The sequence below is a fragment of the Nesoenas mayeri genome (assembly GCF_963082525.1).
Source record: "Nesoenas mayeri genome assembly, chromosome: 15".
Taxonomy (NCBI): domain Eukaryota; kingdom Metazoa; phylum Chordata; class Aves; order Columbiformes; family Columbidae; genus Nesoenas; species Nesoenas mayeri.
This window is the reverse complement of record NC_137559.1, coordinates 3,219,006-3,232,423: the sequence shown is the minus strand read 5'-3', so window position 1 is coordinate 3,232,423 and position 13,418 is coordinate 3,219,006. Positions and strand designations below refer to the sequence as shown.

The following is a 13,418-nucleotide window of genomic DNA, read 5'->3' as shown; positions in this document are numbered from 1 at the left end:
ACGCTGACACAGTTATCTCATGGGTATTTTTGCTGCGGTCGTATCCCAGTCAGCTGGGATGAAGTGGCTGTAAATTTCGAATATACAAATAGCGCAGGATTCTCTTTTCTTCGAGAGATGTCAGGGGCCCTGAACAGTGTACGCAGATGTTCCTGTCCCGCTCCTCACATCAGACAATGGTTTACCTTCATATCCCAGAAATCCCGCCCTGACCAAACACTGAGGGACCTACGCAGGGATCTGAAGGGAAGCAGCTATTTTACTATGTGATTGGATAATCACAGGGATCACAAGGGTATCAAGCTGATTTAAGTTATCTCAGCGCCAAACGTGGTATTTTCATAATCGGTGGCTATTTTTGAACACATATCACTTAAAACCTCAGAGCTTCACGCTCTTTTGTAATAAGGAGCTGTGGATTTAAATTCATGGGTGAGTGAAATTTGCCCAAAGAAAGCAAAGCAGGGTATCACAGAAGTATTAAGGATGAGATGTCACTAATAAACTGAGCATCCATAGACAATGAATTTCACTGCAATGTTGGCAATGATTTAGGGATCTCTGAGCAAAAGCGCTAAGGGGAGATCCATATTATCATCACCGTCGTTTTAAAAACCTCAAGGTTAAATAATACAGTATTATACTTCCATTCATATCTTCTCTCTATGTACTTACTCTCTTTATACAGACAAAAGCTACATTAACTCCTGGAGAGAATGTACAAACAATGTATGGAAGGATTGAAAAACAACATTCAATTGCTGCTGTTATTTTTGTAAACATGTATCATTTACTACAATCACCACTGATGCTTTTGTTCTGCTGATAAAATCAAATGTACTCATAATCTAGAAGGTAATCATCTCAGGAAGAAACCCACTATGTAGCAGAGTGCATTGTCTGACAGAGAATAGATGTAGCGAGGTAACTTGCAATAGGCATAATTTAAATTTCATACAACAGCCCATATACAGAATTAGCGTAAATTTCAATGTTCAGAATTCTCAGTGAGTGTGTTATTCAGCTCTTGAAAATCCTCCTGGGGAAATACAAATTATCACTGAGTGATGAAGAAACGGATGATGCAAAATGGAATGGTCCCGATGCTGAGAAGCCTGGAAATTATTTCAAGTTTAAATAACAGCAACTCCATTATCCCACACATTAGACTTGATAGGCGCCTAGGAAATAATGAAATCCCGCATTCAGTACACTCAAACCTTTAACATCGGTGTCATTCCATAAATCCCATTCTACTAACAGTATCAGCAAACCTTCTAATCCCATAATCACTGTGAGATGCACCTCCCTATCACCAGCTCAGCTGACAAACTGAATATTACCATCTCTATTTTTCTCCATTGCGGTTACGGATATCTTCCTCTACTCAAAGTTATGAGTCTGAATAATAGGATCTTATCTAAGCACTCTGATGCCTGTCAGCAGCGTTCATTTGGGCTTTAGTGATCTTCCCAGGGAGATTTGTCTTCCGAGTTGCACACATTTTCTTTTATCATTTTGTTACCTCTTTGACTACAAAAATGGTTTAAACCAGCTTCCTTTCTTCTCTCCCCGTCTCTTCTCCCCACACCCCAAAGGAATTTCTCTTCCTTTCCTCTCTAAATACTCCTGGTGAAAAAATTATGAACAGAAAGACAGACCTTTTGGACTATGCCTTTCCAAGCAGTATCAGTCCCACCTTGCTGTTTGAGGGATTACCGAGTGGCCTAAAAGACTCATAATAATAAATAAAATAAGCTTATTTCTCAGCATGTATGCAGCACTACTCATTTTTCACAGAGAATTTCATCTTGTGTTACGGAGCAGAAGGGAAGGCAGAGAACTGAGACTCTAGTTCTGGCTTTGCCACTTTCTCTGTAACCTTGGGGAAGTAATGTATGCAACCTGAGGCTCAGTTTCCCCATCTGTGAAACAGATGCTTGACTCTTTGCCAAATTTAACTTACTTGAGAACCTGGATAAAAGACTCAAAATATTTGCTGCGTCGTTTTGGTGATTTATTTTTTATAGCCTTCTCTAGATCCCAGTGGGCTGCTGGGGAATCCCAAAAGCATCTTTCCACCCACTTGTCTAAACAGGTAGAACTAAAGTCCAATTAACTGCACTCCCCAGACACCACCACCACTGCCTGCAGCTCTATACTTTCTATAAGCAAATAAGAAAAAGCATTTAAAGGAAAGGCATTGGAAATGCAGGCAGCATCAGCGACTGTTGTAAAATATACAGCAGCGCATGGTTACTGTGCAGCCTGATACACTGAAACTCCATTACGGGGAAGTATAAAGCTAGTCTGTGCAAGCTGCAATTTTATTTACAGTTAATCTCTGCTTATACTGTGAAATGAATCTGTCTCTCACGCCTTCAAAGTGCACCAAGACTTGGCAAATGGGCTTTGTGCATAGAACTTGCTGGGGCTGGGGGAAATAAAATCTGTCTTCCAATTTGCGGCAAAGGTTCAGGGCTGTTTGCAGTTCCCCTTGTGCTTCATTCCAGCTCAGAGCGGAGAGTCAGCAGCCTTCACTTACCCTCTTGTTAAATGCTGGCGGTTGCCCCATTTGGGTAATAATGGATCAAAACTCCTCTCTGTTTAATACTAGTACCTGCCCTTCACAAGACAGCGTTACGCTTAGCAAAACAATCCACATGAAGACAGGTTTCCACGCTCCTGCACCACATTCATCAGCAAATCAGAGCACTAAGAGTTCAGCAGAAATAGATTATTTCCTCTAGTAAGGGTTTCCATATCTCCAGTAAGACTGAGAATAGTTATGAGCGCCCTATGAATCCCTTTGAGCTAAATGGCTCAAAGGAAGAGCCAGGGTAGAAGGACAGGTTAGAAATCAGCCTCTTCTCTCCATCATTCCACCAGGTTTTGGCGGGTTTTCGTCTGTTTGTATGTTTGTGCTTTGGAATACACAACAAAACATTTGAGACAGTGCATCTTTTTTTCAGAGACAGTGAGATAGTCCAGAGATTCATCAAATAGTTGTACAGGATGAAACATTAACAAAAAACCCCTCAGAATGTTTCTTTAACTCTGTTTCTCTAACGATACAACCCTTGGTTTTAATTCTACTACTCGAAAAATCTTCTCCAATAAAAAAATGCTGATATGTTTGTCATGCCACATGCTGAAACATAAAGTTGGTGGCACATGGCCAGAATAAACGTCTATCTAGTCGCTTTTCTTGCCTTTGAAATTGTCTTGTCTTGGATGCTCAGGCACGAAATGCAAGAACAGCCCAAGGACAAAATGCTATTTCCATCTTCTCAGCTCCAGTAATCTGTGCTTTAGCTATTTCCTGAGCCAGAGGTTGCACTCACAGCTGTGTTTAGTAGCCCTTGCTAGATTTTTCTTCCATAAATTTTGTTTGTTTTTCTAAATAACTTTTATTTCTGATATTAACCACTGTCTGGACCAATGACCTCCAGTTAATCATTTCTAAAAAAGTGTCACCTTTCCTTTATTGTACATCTCCTACCTGAAAACTTAGCTGGGTGCCTCCTCTCCTTTCTCTATCCCGTTCTTCCCAGTACACAAGATTGTGAAGCACAGCTTGGCACTGAACTGATATTTTCAGAAGACATACCTATATCTGCATAGTAATAGGTAATTTCATCTCTGTCATCTTGGTCAGTTTGAATGTTGACCATCTTGAATAATTTTATATAATTAGCAAATATTATCATCTTGCTATTCAGCCTCTTTTCCAGGGCACTTATGAGTGTGTTGAGCAGCACAGGTTCCAGCAGGTCCTGCTGTGTTTTGTTTAAAAAAGGTATTCATTAATGAGACCTTGACTCTTATAACCTGATAACTTTGTTTCTATAACAGCCTTTTGGTAAGAGACCTCATCAAGGGCTTCTGAAATTCTAAATCAACCTGAGCACCCTTACGCACATTCTTGCTTATCACACTAACGTATTTGCAAAGCTTCCCTCTGGAAAAGCAGTGTAGACTCTTTCTTACGTAGATCATAAGGAAAAAAAAGCTTAAATCATAGTGGAAATAATACAATCATGCCATAAAGAGTATCTTTATTGGCTCTGATCTGGAGAAAGAACCCATTCAAACAAGGTTTGGGTGTTTCTTTCATCAACGTTGTATACTTTTAACCTAAGGATCTCATGGTATTTTTATGTGTTAAGACAGCATCAGGGAAAGCGAGACAAGAACAAGTTCAGTCATCACTTGCCCAAGTCACATAGCAATTGGGTGACACAGACAAACGTGCTCTTAATCACAAGGCTACAACGTCTCCCGTCTTTCTAGAGTGCTAAAATAGGCGGTGCTTCTATTTCTCTGCAACTAAATCTCAAAAACCATTTTGGTTTAGATGGACTTCTACATATTTGAAGACTTCTATCCTGTAATAGTCCTCCTGCAGAATTCTTAACTACATTTAAATATTATTTAAATGTTATTTAAATATTATATCAGAGATTTCGATTCAGTATAAGAGTTCCATAGTTTTTAGAAAAACTGACATTTGAACAGTTCAAAATATTGACTGCTTGCATTGCAAACGATGGGTTCCAAAGCCTCAGCTGCTTTTCTGGCTCAAGACCCTAATGTCTGTTATACGGCAACAACTAAGAAGCAAAGGCGGGCTACCAGAGGGAAAGGAGCGGGACTTGTCCTGCCCAACAGAAAACATGACTGTGCTACAATTCCTAATGTCCAAACTAAACTCAACTACAAGGATTGCCCAGTTTTCCAAAGGCAAAGGCCATCGCTCCACGTTGTACATGGATCTCAGTTGGCTAGTGATAACGCTGAGGCTTTGCAACATTAAAAGTTGATCTGAGATGCTTTCTGCAGTGCAGGATATAGACAGACCTCTCATTCAAGATTGAACACGTCTGCACACTCACCCATCGCCTGGCACAGGATGTCCACGTCTTTCTCCACTTCGGCCAAAATCACGCGCTCGGGCTCAGCCGTAAAATACGGTGGTTCTTTAGAAGGGGGAAAAGAAACAAACAAAGTCACAGCAAAATGAAAAAAGAGATGTTGATTTAACGGTATCCATCCTATAATCTTCCCACATGTGTTGTATTTAATGCGGTGTATTACAAACAGACTAGCTTGTCTAAGTTTGTCTCTATTCATAGATACTCTTTTTAGGTAGCAAAAGCATCACAAAGAAGCCAACAGTTTTGCTGCGCCGAGTATGAATTCCAAAGAGCCAAGTCAATGTAAGTTAAGATTTAGGGGTTTGCACTACAACTTAATACTCAGAGCAGGGGCTACCTTTCATTTTATAGGTCTGAACCACAGAATATTTTAATTCTTCATTCAGAAAGGCCCTCCCGAGAGGTTTATAAAGGTTTATATTTACAACGTAGTATTTTATAGGATAGTTTGCTTCAGTATCTAAACTAAATTCCACCTCATGAAGGCATGAAGCATGTCGAATAAAGTGCCATAACATGTCAGACAGGCAACAGCAGAGGATAAGTGCGGCGTAATTAAAGAAAAATTTCATCTCAACTATTCTATTTCTTGAAAGCAAACAGATTTAATGCTTTAATTGAAGCTATAGTAATAATCATAAAAAACCACACTTTATCATTAAGACTACAGAAAAGATATTAGACGTTTAATTAAACAAAGACAAGATTCCAGAAATTGTAGAGTATGCTGTCATGTAACTCTTTCTTCTATGCAGCATAAAATTGAAGAGCATCATGTCAAAGTCCCACAGGCATTAAGGTTGCAGTAATTATCATGGTAACTAAAACCTGCCATAGTCTGTTCAATGCAATTATCATCTGAGTGCTGTTTTTAGAAGCATTTTATTTGATCATAACAACAGTTGTGTTGCAGCATAGACAAACTCACCGGTAAGTTTTAGAAAAGACAATATATGCAGCTTGTGGAAACAAGTTACTCGTATTTCCATCTTAATGAAATCAAATATGTTTGAAAAAAAATGCAGTAAGCTACAAGATCCAAGGTCGTTCGAGTCGACCTTCTCTCAAATCCCTTCACAAGCCATGGCTGGAAACCAGACATGCAGTTTGTATTATTGACGGGACATTAGTATTTTCATAAATAAACCCCAAATTACATAATTTTATCCTGCAAAATCTCATTTCTCTTACTACCACCTGTAGCACAGCAAGCGTTTCTATCATTTCACGGGGGTGCCATGCCACGCCAGCAGGAATTCATCAGGAAGCATCTGATTAGAATGCAAACTCCCCTTTCCCAGCACTCCTCACTAACCACAATAAAATACTTGCTTGAATGGACAAAACTGGGGTCTCCTTTGACCACCAATGAATATTAAAATTCTGTATTCATTCTAAATAAAGTCAATCAATATTAGTCTTCCAAATCCCAGTCAGAGGAGGAGGTGAGGTTGCAAAATAGCCTGGAATACTCATTTACCCAGCAAAACCAATAAAACAAGCTACCTGATTTATTATATTCTAATAATATACGTGTTAACATTATTGATCCTTACTGCCTAAATATAAAACTATTAATAAACATGCATAATAAACTGTGATTTATTGCATATGATCTCATGCATTAATCTAAACAACAAATTGAAAAGTTGAACATTTAATTGAAATTCCCTGATGGCACGCTGTGTTTGACATGTTTGATCAACTAAGCTGCTGAGTCTTCTGGAACTCATCTAAGCCCATGTTTTAATTCTAAGTACGCTCCTCCTTCTCAAGCCATCCTCCAAGCCTTGTCTGATGTTTTCCTTTTGCTCCGCTTTCCAGAATTTTATCTTTTTAAGTTCCAAACTTTTAGTACAGTGTCCTTACGTACCTGTGTACCCGTGGACACACAGGTAAGTGTCCTTTTGTCCATCCCTCAAAATAAAATCTGAGTCTTTCATTTTATGGCAATTTAATTTGATTGTGAGGGGAGCATCCAGTCACACATCCCACATCCAGACACTCACTTCTCACTTTGAGCTGCTTCCACGAATGTCTCTGAGGTTCAAGTGGATTTTCCTCCATTTAGGGAATTCCTGACTGATGTTCTCCACCCACCCTTTCATGACCTTAAGGGGCCACTTCCTAAACCTGCCAACCTTCAGCTGCCAACTCTCAAACTTTCTCCTACATCAGCAACTTATCCACACACCAGTGATAAATTTGCAGATTTATGTTCAACATGGGCCACCAGACCAGGTGCAAAACACTAAATGCGACCTCAAATGTTAGTGGTTCCACGGCCACTGCTTGTGTATTACCACGCATACAGTTCCTGCAGTGACACTTGGCATATTTATACCGGCTGCTTTCCCAATATCTCTCCCCAAAATCCCATCCTACAATCTGTGCTCCTTCCTTTATATCCCACACAGGCTGTCATGCCACCCTCAGAGAAACTTATTACATTAAGAGATGCTTAGGTGAGCAGGTATCAGACAATGCATTACCTGACAAGGAACGTGAAGTCAGTGACAACTGTCACTTAGCAAATGGGACTGTGATGTTATAAACGGAAGACTCATGTCAGCTTTTTTGGAAGGAAGCAGGGAGAAATGGAAGCAGATAAGACAGAAAAAGAGCAGGAGCAGCAGAAAGTTGCAATATAAAGGCCACAGGCAAGTCCCAGAGGACTTTCAGGGCGTAGGTGTGCCAACAGATATGATTTCCAGTCTTCATCAAGCTCGTATCCACCTTTTCCCTCACCCTAAAGCCTGCTGAACTCAGTTCTCACAGCCATCCCAGCAGCTGGAAGCCCAGCCAAATGCTACACTTGACATAAAGGGGTCGAGAGGCTGAACCAACAACTGCCCGTAGAGGGGCCAGATCTTGTTCTTGCATGATAAGCAGAGATATAGCAAACCTTCCAGAAGCAACTCTACAATTTACTGATTGTTAACTACCTGCGTCTGCTGCCTGGAGTTGGAGATAAGCCTGGACGGGAAGACAAGACTAATTCACAAGGGAATTCTGGAGGATCTAGATTACAACATGGACAACAGTGCTGTGGCATCCCAAGTCTAATATACACAGAAAATTATTCTTGGTTATTTAAAGTATAAGAGAATCAGAAAACTAAAGGTGTAGTTATACTCTTAGGGCTTTGAGGGAAACGAAGCAGTGATTTCCATGCAAGTTGTGCTGCTTTTCCACGTGCATGGGTCTTACACCAACAACACGGGTGCTCAAAAGTCCCTTTGCAGTGAGGGTCTCTGGCTTCGACAGAACTTGGGCTGCAGAAGAAATAGCTCTAATTACAGGTGGTAGACAACTGAAACCAAGGCTCCTCGCTTTTTAGATAAGTCACATGTATCACCTGCACATCAGCTGTGGGCCTGTAGGCCCAGCATAAATTCAGGGTTTGTGCATCTGGGTGCTATACACCACCTGGTGAATAACTATCCGAAAGAGGCCATAAAAATGCAGCAATATTTATAGAGGTCAGCTGGCACTCTGAAGGGGCATTCTGGCTGTCTGTATTTGTAACTCTATTGCATATTTATAAGGCTTGGTTTGAATCACACAGTATGAATTTGAACATTTATTGTTGTAGGCAATAATCATGTGTTGAAATTTAATATGTGTGGTGAAATTACAGTCTCTTCCAAACTATACAACATGCCAGACACAAGCCCCCAGACATGGCTATTTCTAGGAATGACACTAGTCTGTTGGTATCAGGTCAAACATTTGAATTTTTCCTGAAATTATAGAATCACAATAGTTAGAATAGGAAAGGACACATTACACCGAGCCCATCCTGCTGGCAGCGCCACGTGCTGAGCAACGAGAGGGGTCACATCTCTTATTACACCAAAAGAAACAGATACTGTATTGTTCGGATATGGTACTGATGTTTGACTGATCTTAACTAAAAGGTCAAGAACAAGCAAAGGGGAAAAAGAATATCTGAATATAAATGCGTGCTTTTAATAGTTGTTGAGGGTTTTAGGGGTTTTTTGCGCTGCAGACATCATTGAAAATAGATAGCCTCCCTGCAAAGCCCTTGGGAGCCTGCAAAATTTGATACTGTTCTAACTTCCCCCACATAGACTTACATGGTCACTGATTTTAACATTCAAAAGATAGCAGTCAGCATCCATTACATACCCTTCAAGCTGCATTGGAGATATGTGACCTAATCCCAGATACATACATGAAAGTCAGAAAGAACAGAGAAAGCCCCAGGGGCTCCTCCAAAGCTGAAACTCCTGCATCACTCAGAAATTCAGGCCTGCATATTTAAGAGAAAAATTGAGCCTTAAACATGGAAGCCTTTCTCTAGTATTACCATAGACTAATTTATTTGGTGAATATCCTGTAAAGAAAGGGGAACTGGAAACTTGAGATCCCCTTGTAGGTACGACATCCATAACTCGAGACAGTTAATCAGACTGTCCATGCTGGGAGAGAAGCCCATCAATATGTGCAGGGGTAGCAGGCTCCTTGAAGCAGGGTTATTTTTTTGCATGAATATCAGGTTAAAACAGAAAGAGATGAAATTAGGTAGTCTTAGTTTTGTGTTACCACCCCTACTGCGAGCTGCAGTCTGTATGTTCTAGAACATTACAACAGCACAGAGAATTCACCTCCTGTTTGCAGAACTGAAATAAGGGGGAACTTCTGGATGTCAGAGACAGAACTGGACTTGCCACAAGTCCCATTAGTTCACTGCGGTCCAGGTCCTGTGTGCCTTTGGTGACATGTCTGCACTCACCTCAAGAACCTCTGAGCCTCGTCAAATTGAAAATTGTCAATATTTCTCTGCTTTGAGCCCAAAGCAAAGTTTAGGCAAGTCCAAAACCATTTTGTATTACAGTTTTCCTGAAAATTCTTCTTTTCTTACACACAGTACATGAACACAGTCACCATGGTCTTTTCTTAAGCACAATACATACCGGCAATCATCACGAAAAAACTCGTTCCTCGGCTTTTAAGACATTATTTGTAGCGTTTGAACGTGTCTAAGCTAGAGCCATGACACCCATTGTTCCCAGAAATCTGAGCACAAGGTATCGAGGTGAGAGGAAGATAACTTCTGTTCTGGCAGTTCTATATACATTCAATGCAAATTCACGAACAACGACAATGCACAAAGAAGGCCCTTCTGCATCTCAGCACTTCTGGATAAGCTCAGTGAAGGAGGAACAGCCCTTCTGTGCTGCTCCTGTATCCCGTGAAGCTGTGTGCTTCGTACCTGCTGAGAACCAGGGCAGCCCCTAAGAGACACAGCCCTACAACACTCCCCCATCGTCCTGTTTTCAGGAAGAAATCTATCCAGCTGGGATGTAAAAATTCTACTTAGGAAACCCCAACATGTGAATATTATGTCTATGAATGTTGTTCTTTGGGCGCAAAATTACTCTAAAAAGAAGGGAGGCCCTCAACTGTGATTCTGATTTATTCTATCCCATCCCAGGCCAACAGGGCTTCAACACTCAGCTCTGTACAACACCTCATCATACCAGGCCGTTATTCCTAATTGTTCATCTCCTCATTTTGTTCAGATTTTATTTTCTCATTTAAAGAGCGGTATGGATTTCATGTAGTGGAAGGGTTTCATTCCTCATTTTCTTAAGCTCCTAAACTTCATAATTTCCCATAGGACAATCACTTAAAAAAAATGACTATTGCAATTTATCGCTAACTGAACTTGCAGAACTGGAGCAAAAGAATTCAAGAGTAGCTCAGTTTTCCAATTGGTTTGCTCATGAGAAGACTCCTTAAATTACTTAATCTTCAAACTGTTAGTGATAAAACAAATGTGCTCTTATCTAATCTGCAACAAATCTCTCCCAAACTGTTACTCTGCCAACGGAGGAACATGCAACCCTTTAAAAATTTATAACAACTGCAGCTAATAAAACCAAGGAGGTTTGGAATCATCTCAGTTTATCTTTGCTGGAACAGTATGAAGATGTCAAAAAACTCTTTGGCACATTCAGAAGAAAATTGTAGTGCGGTACAAGACCAGAGGATTTTCTTCTTGCTTATGCAGTACTACTTTATTACATTAGAGATTCAGATTTTTCAAATATTATTGTGATTTTCATTTACAAACCGAGATGTACTCTCAGAAATATTCAGAAAAAACTCCAGTGATAGTATTGTAGGTCACAAATAATAATTTTAAGTGAGGACATGCCTTTATACCAAGTTCCACTGCCTTCTAATAAAGCCCTTGTCACCATCTGAGCCCACACTCAAACCGTGTGACTTCCCTTAGCAAGGAAAGGCAAGGACTGATATACTTGCAAAAAAGCTTCGATTAACTCACTATTTGTGATATCCTTGATGCATCTTTTTATCGCTACCCCTGTTCTACCTGTTAATAGCAAAATATTTTTTCTATTAATCCACACAAGCTCTCATTACCATACTATTGTGGCTCTGATTTATCCCACCCATTTTGAAAACAAACCTCTTCTACTAACGCAATTTCCTTTTTCTGTTAGTCAAGACCCCTTATTAAGTCCCCACTCTGTTATTCTCCCAAGAAGTACAGCTCATTATCAGGTCGCTATCAACATGTACACACTACACATACTTTACGCATGCAGATGGAGAAGCATATTTGATTTTCTGTAAGTGCTACTCCAACAGACTATGAGGGATACACCTCAAAACCCCTCAGGTTTGAAACCTGTCTGTACGTTCCTCTAGAACCTGTCCCTTGACTAATTAAATGACGGCCAGATCCATCCAAGACTTCTAAGGCATTAACTACTAATCCTTTGATTTGGCTCCCTGTTTAGAATCAGAGATCCACCCTGCAGCTCAAGAAACTCATAAATAAAGAAATCTATCAGGCTTTGCTGACACATTGAGTAAACACCTGCAACTGAGGTGTCTTGTTCCATCAGAAGGAAATAAAAGTAATTGGTAACCAATTTGTTTCTGCTTGCTTTCATCTGCTTGTTCTTATCTACAGGCCTTTTCATAACTTCGTTCCCTGACAGCCCCCTAAAACTGGATAAGAAATAAATAAAACATTTAAAAATAAGAGAGTAGATAAGCTGCTAAAGAAATGCAGCACTGCTAGTTTAATATAGTTCCCTAATGATTGTTTCTTAGTTTTTATTGCAACTGTATTTAAGAATCTTTTACATTAACAGAGAGGCTTGCTTTAAGTATTGCATTAGGCTGGATCTGACAGCCCAGCAGCAGAGTTAAACTAGTTATTATACAATAAAATCTTACGAATAAGGAAGAGTTTAAACAAAAGCCATAAATAAGTTAAATCTGTCTCTACTCCTTAAAGGTAAGGGAAGCCATGAGGCGATAATTCTAATAGAGAGCGTAGAAAGAAAAACACTGGAACTAAAATTAATGCAGTAGGTAATAAACATAACAGACACCATGCCACAAATGAACCTGGAGGAGAGCTCTGTAGCCAGAAGAGCTGTTTTGTCATCTAGCATGAACTCCTATGAATTGCTCTAGCAGAACACAGACTACACCGCAGTCTTTAAAACTGTATTTTCAGAAGGCTGAAAGAGTGCAGAGAATTGCACGCTGAATTCCCTCTGCAATGCACGACAGAAACGCATGTGTATGAATTCTGATCAGCGCCGAGCCTTGTACCACTGCCAGAGCAATAACCTCTCCAGGACACTTGCACAGTTATTACTGGCACCATTTCATAAAAGCTAGACTTGACACCATCAGGTCTGGCTTAAAACATCTAAACGTCCCTGTCCTAAAATATCACTTTTATTCTAAAAGTCCAAAAAAAAACTACGTGTGCAATGTGCTAATTTGCGCTATTATATTGGGATATGGCATGCCTAGTAAATACAATTTCCAAATGACAACCTCCTCACTACAGCAAAACTCCGACACAGCTGACGATAGGAACATGCCACGGAAAGGGCACCGACGTCCTTTTAAAAATATTAAGTCCAAAGTTTCCATTGGAGTCGAAGGTCTAGCACGTAGCACCGATTTTAATGCATTTCCTTCTCCCTTTTGTTATTTCAGTAATGATGTCAGCCCGCCTGTGTGCTCGGGAACGTCCTTGGCCCCCTGACTGGCACTTGCAGTAGACAACGCACAGAAGTGCTCCTAAAAGGCTTCTTTCGGAAATACAGGCACTTGACATATTAAAACTAGATGTAAGCAAGCTGGGAGTTAATCAGGATTTAATCCATCTAACAGCCAAGATGTGGAAGCTGTTCAATAAGGATTTTACTACTGTATTTCCCCAACTTCTGATTAAATGTATAGCTTCACAGGGGACTCAGAATCACATCAGTGTTTTAAAAAGTCTATTTGATGAATTTATATTCATGGGGAAGAACAGCTGAATTAATTTGGAAGATAACCCTCCTTCACCTCCTTCGCTCTGTTCTCTGAAGAAAGGTTCAAATGTAAGGTCAATGAAATATTAAAATATCAATTTTATTTCCTATTATACCTCAGTCCAGAGCCTGTTTTACT

General features: G+C 40.1%; 1 protein-coding gene across 1 annotated transcript in view; it reads right to left on the bottom strand.

Annotated features, from left to right (window-relative positions):
- The window catches only part of SDK1 (sidekick cell adhesion molecule 1), a gene marked incomplete at its 5' end in the record, with an annotated part of 363,636 nt that overhangs the window by 137,126 nt on the left and 213,092 nt on the right, over window positions 1-13,418 (bottom strand). Inside the window, one exon of the mRNA XM_080353916.1 lies at window positions 4,896-4,979. Coding sequence (XP_080210042.1) covers window positions 4,896-4,979 — 84 coding nt within the window. The remainder of the gene's footprint in view (window positions 1-4,895; window positions 4,980-13,418) is intronic.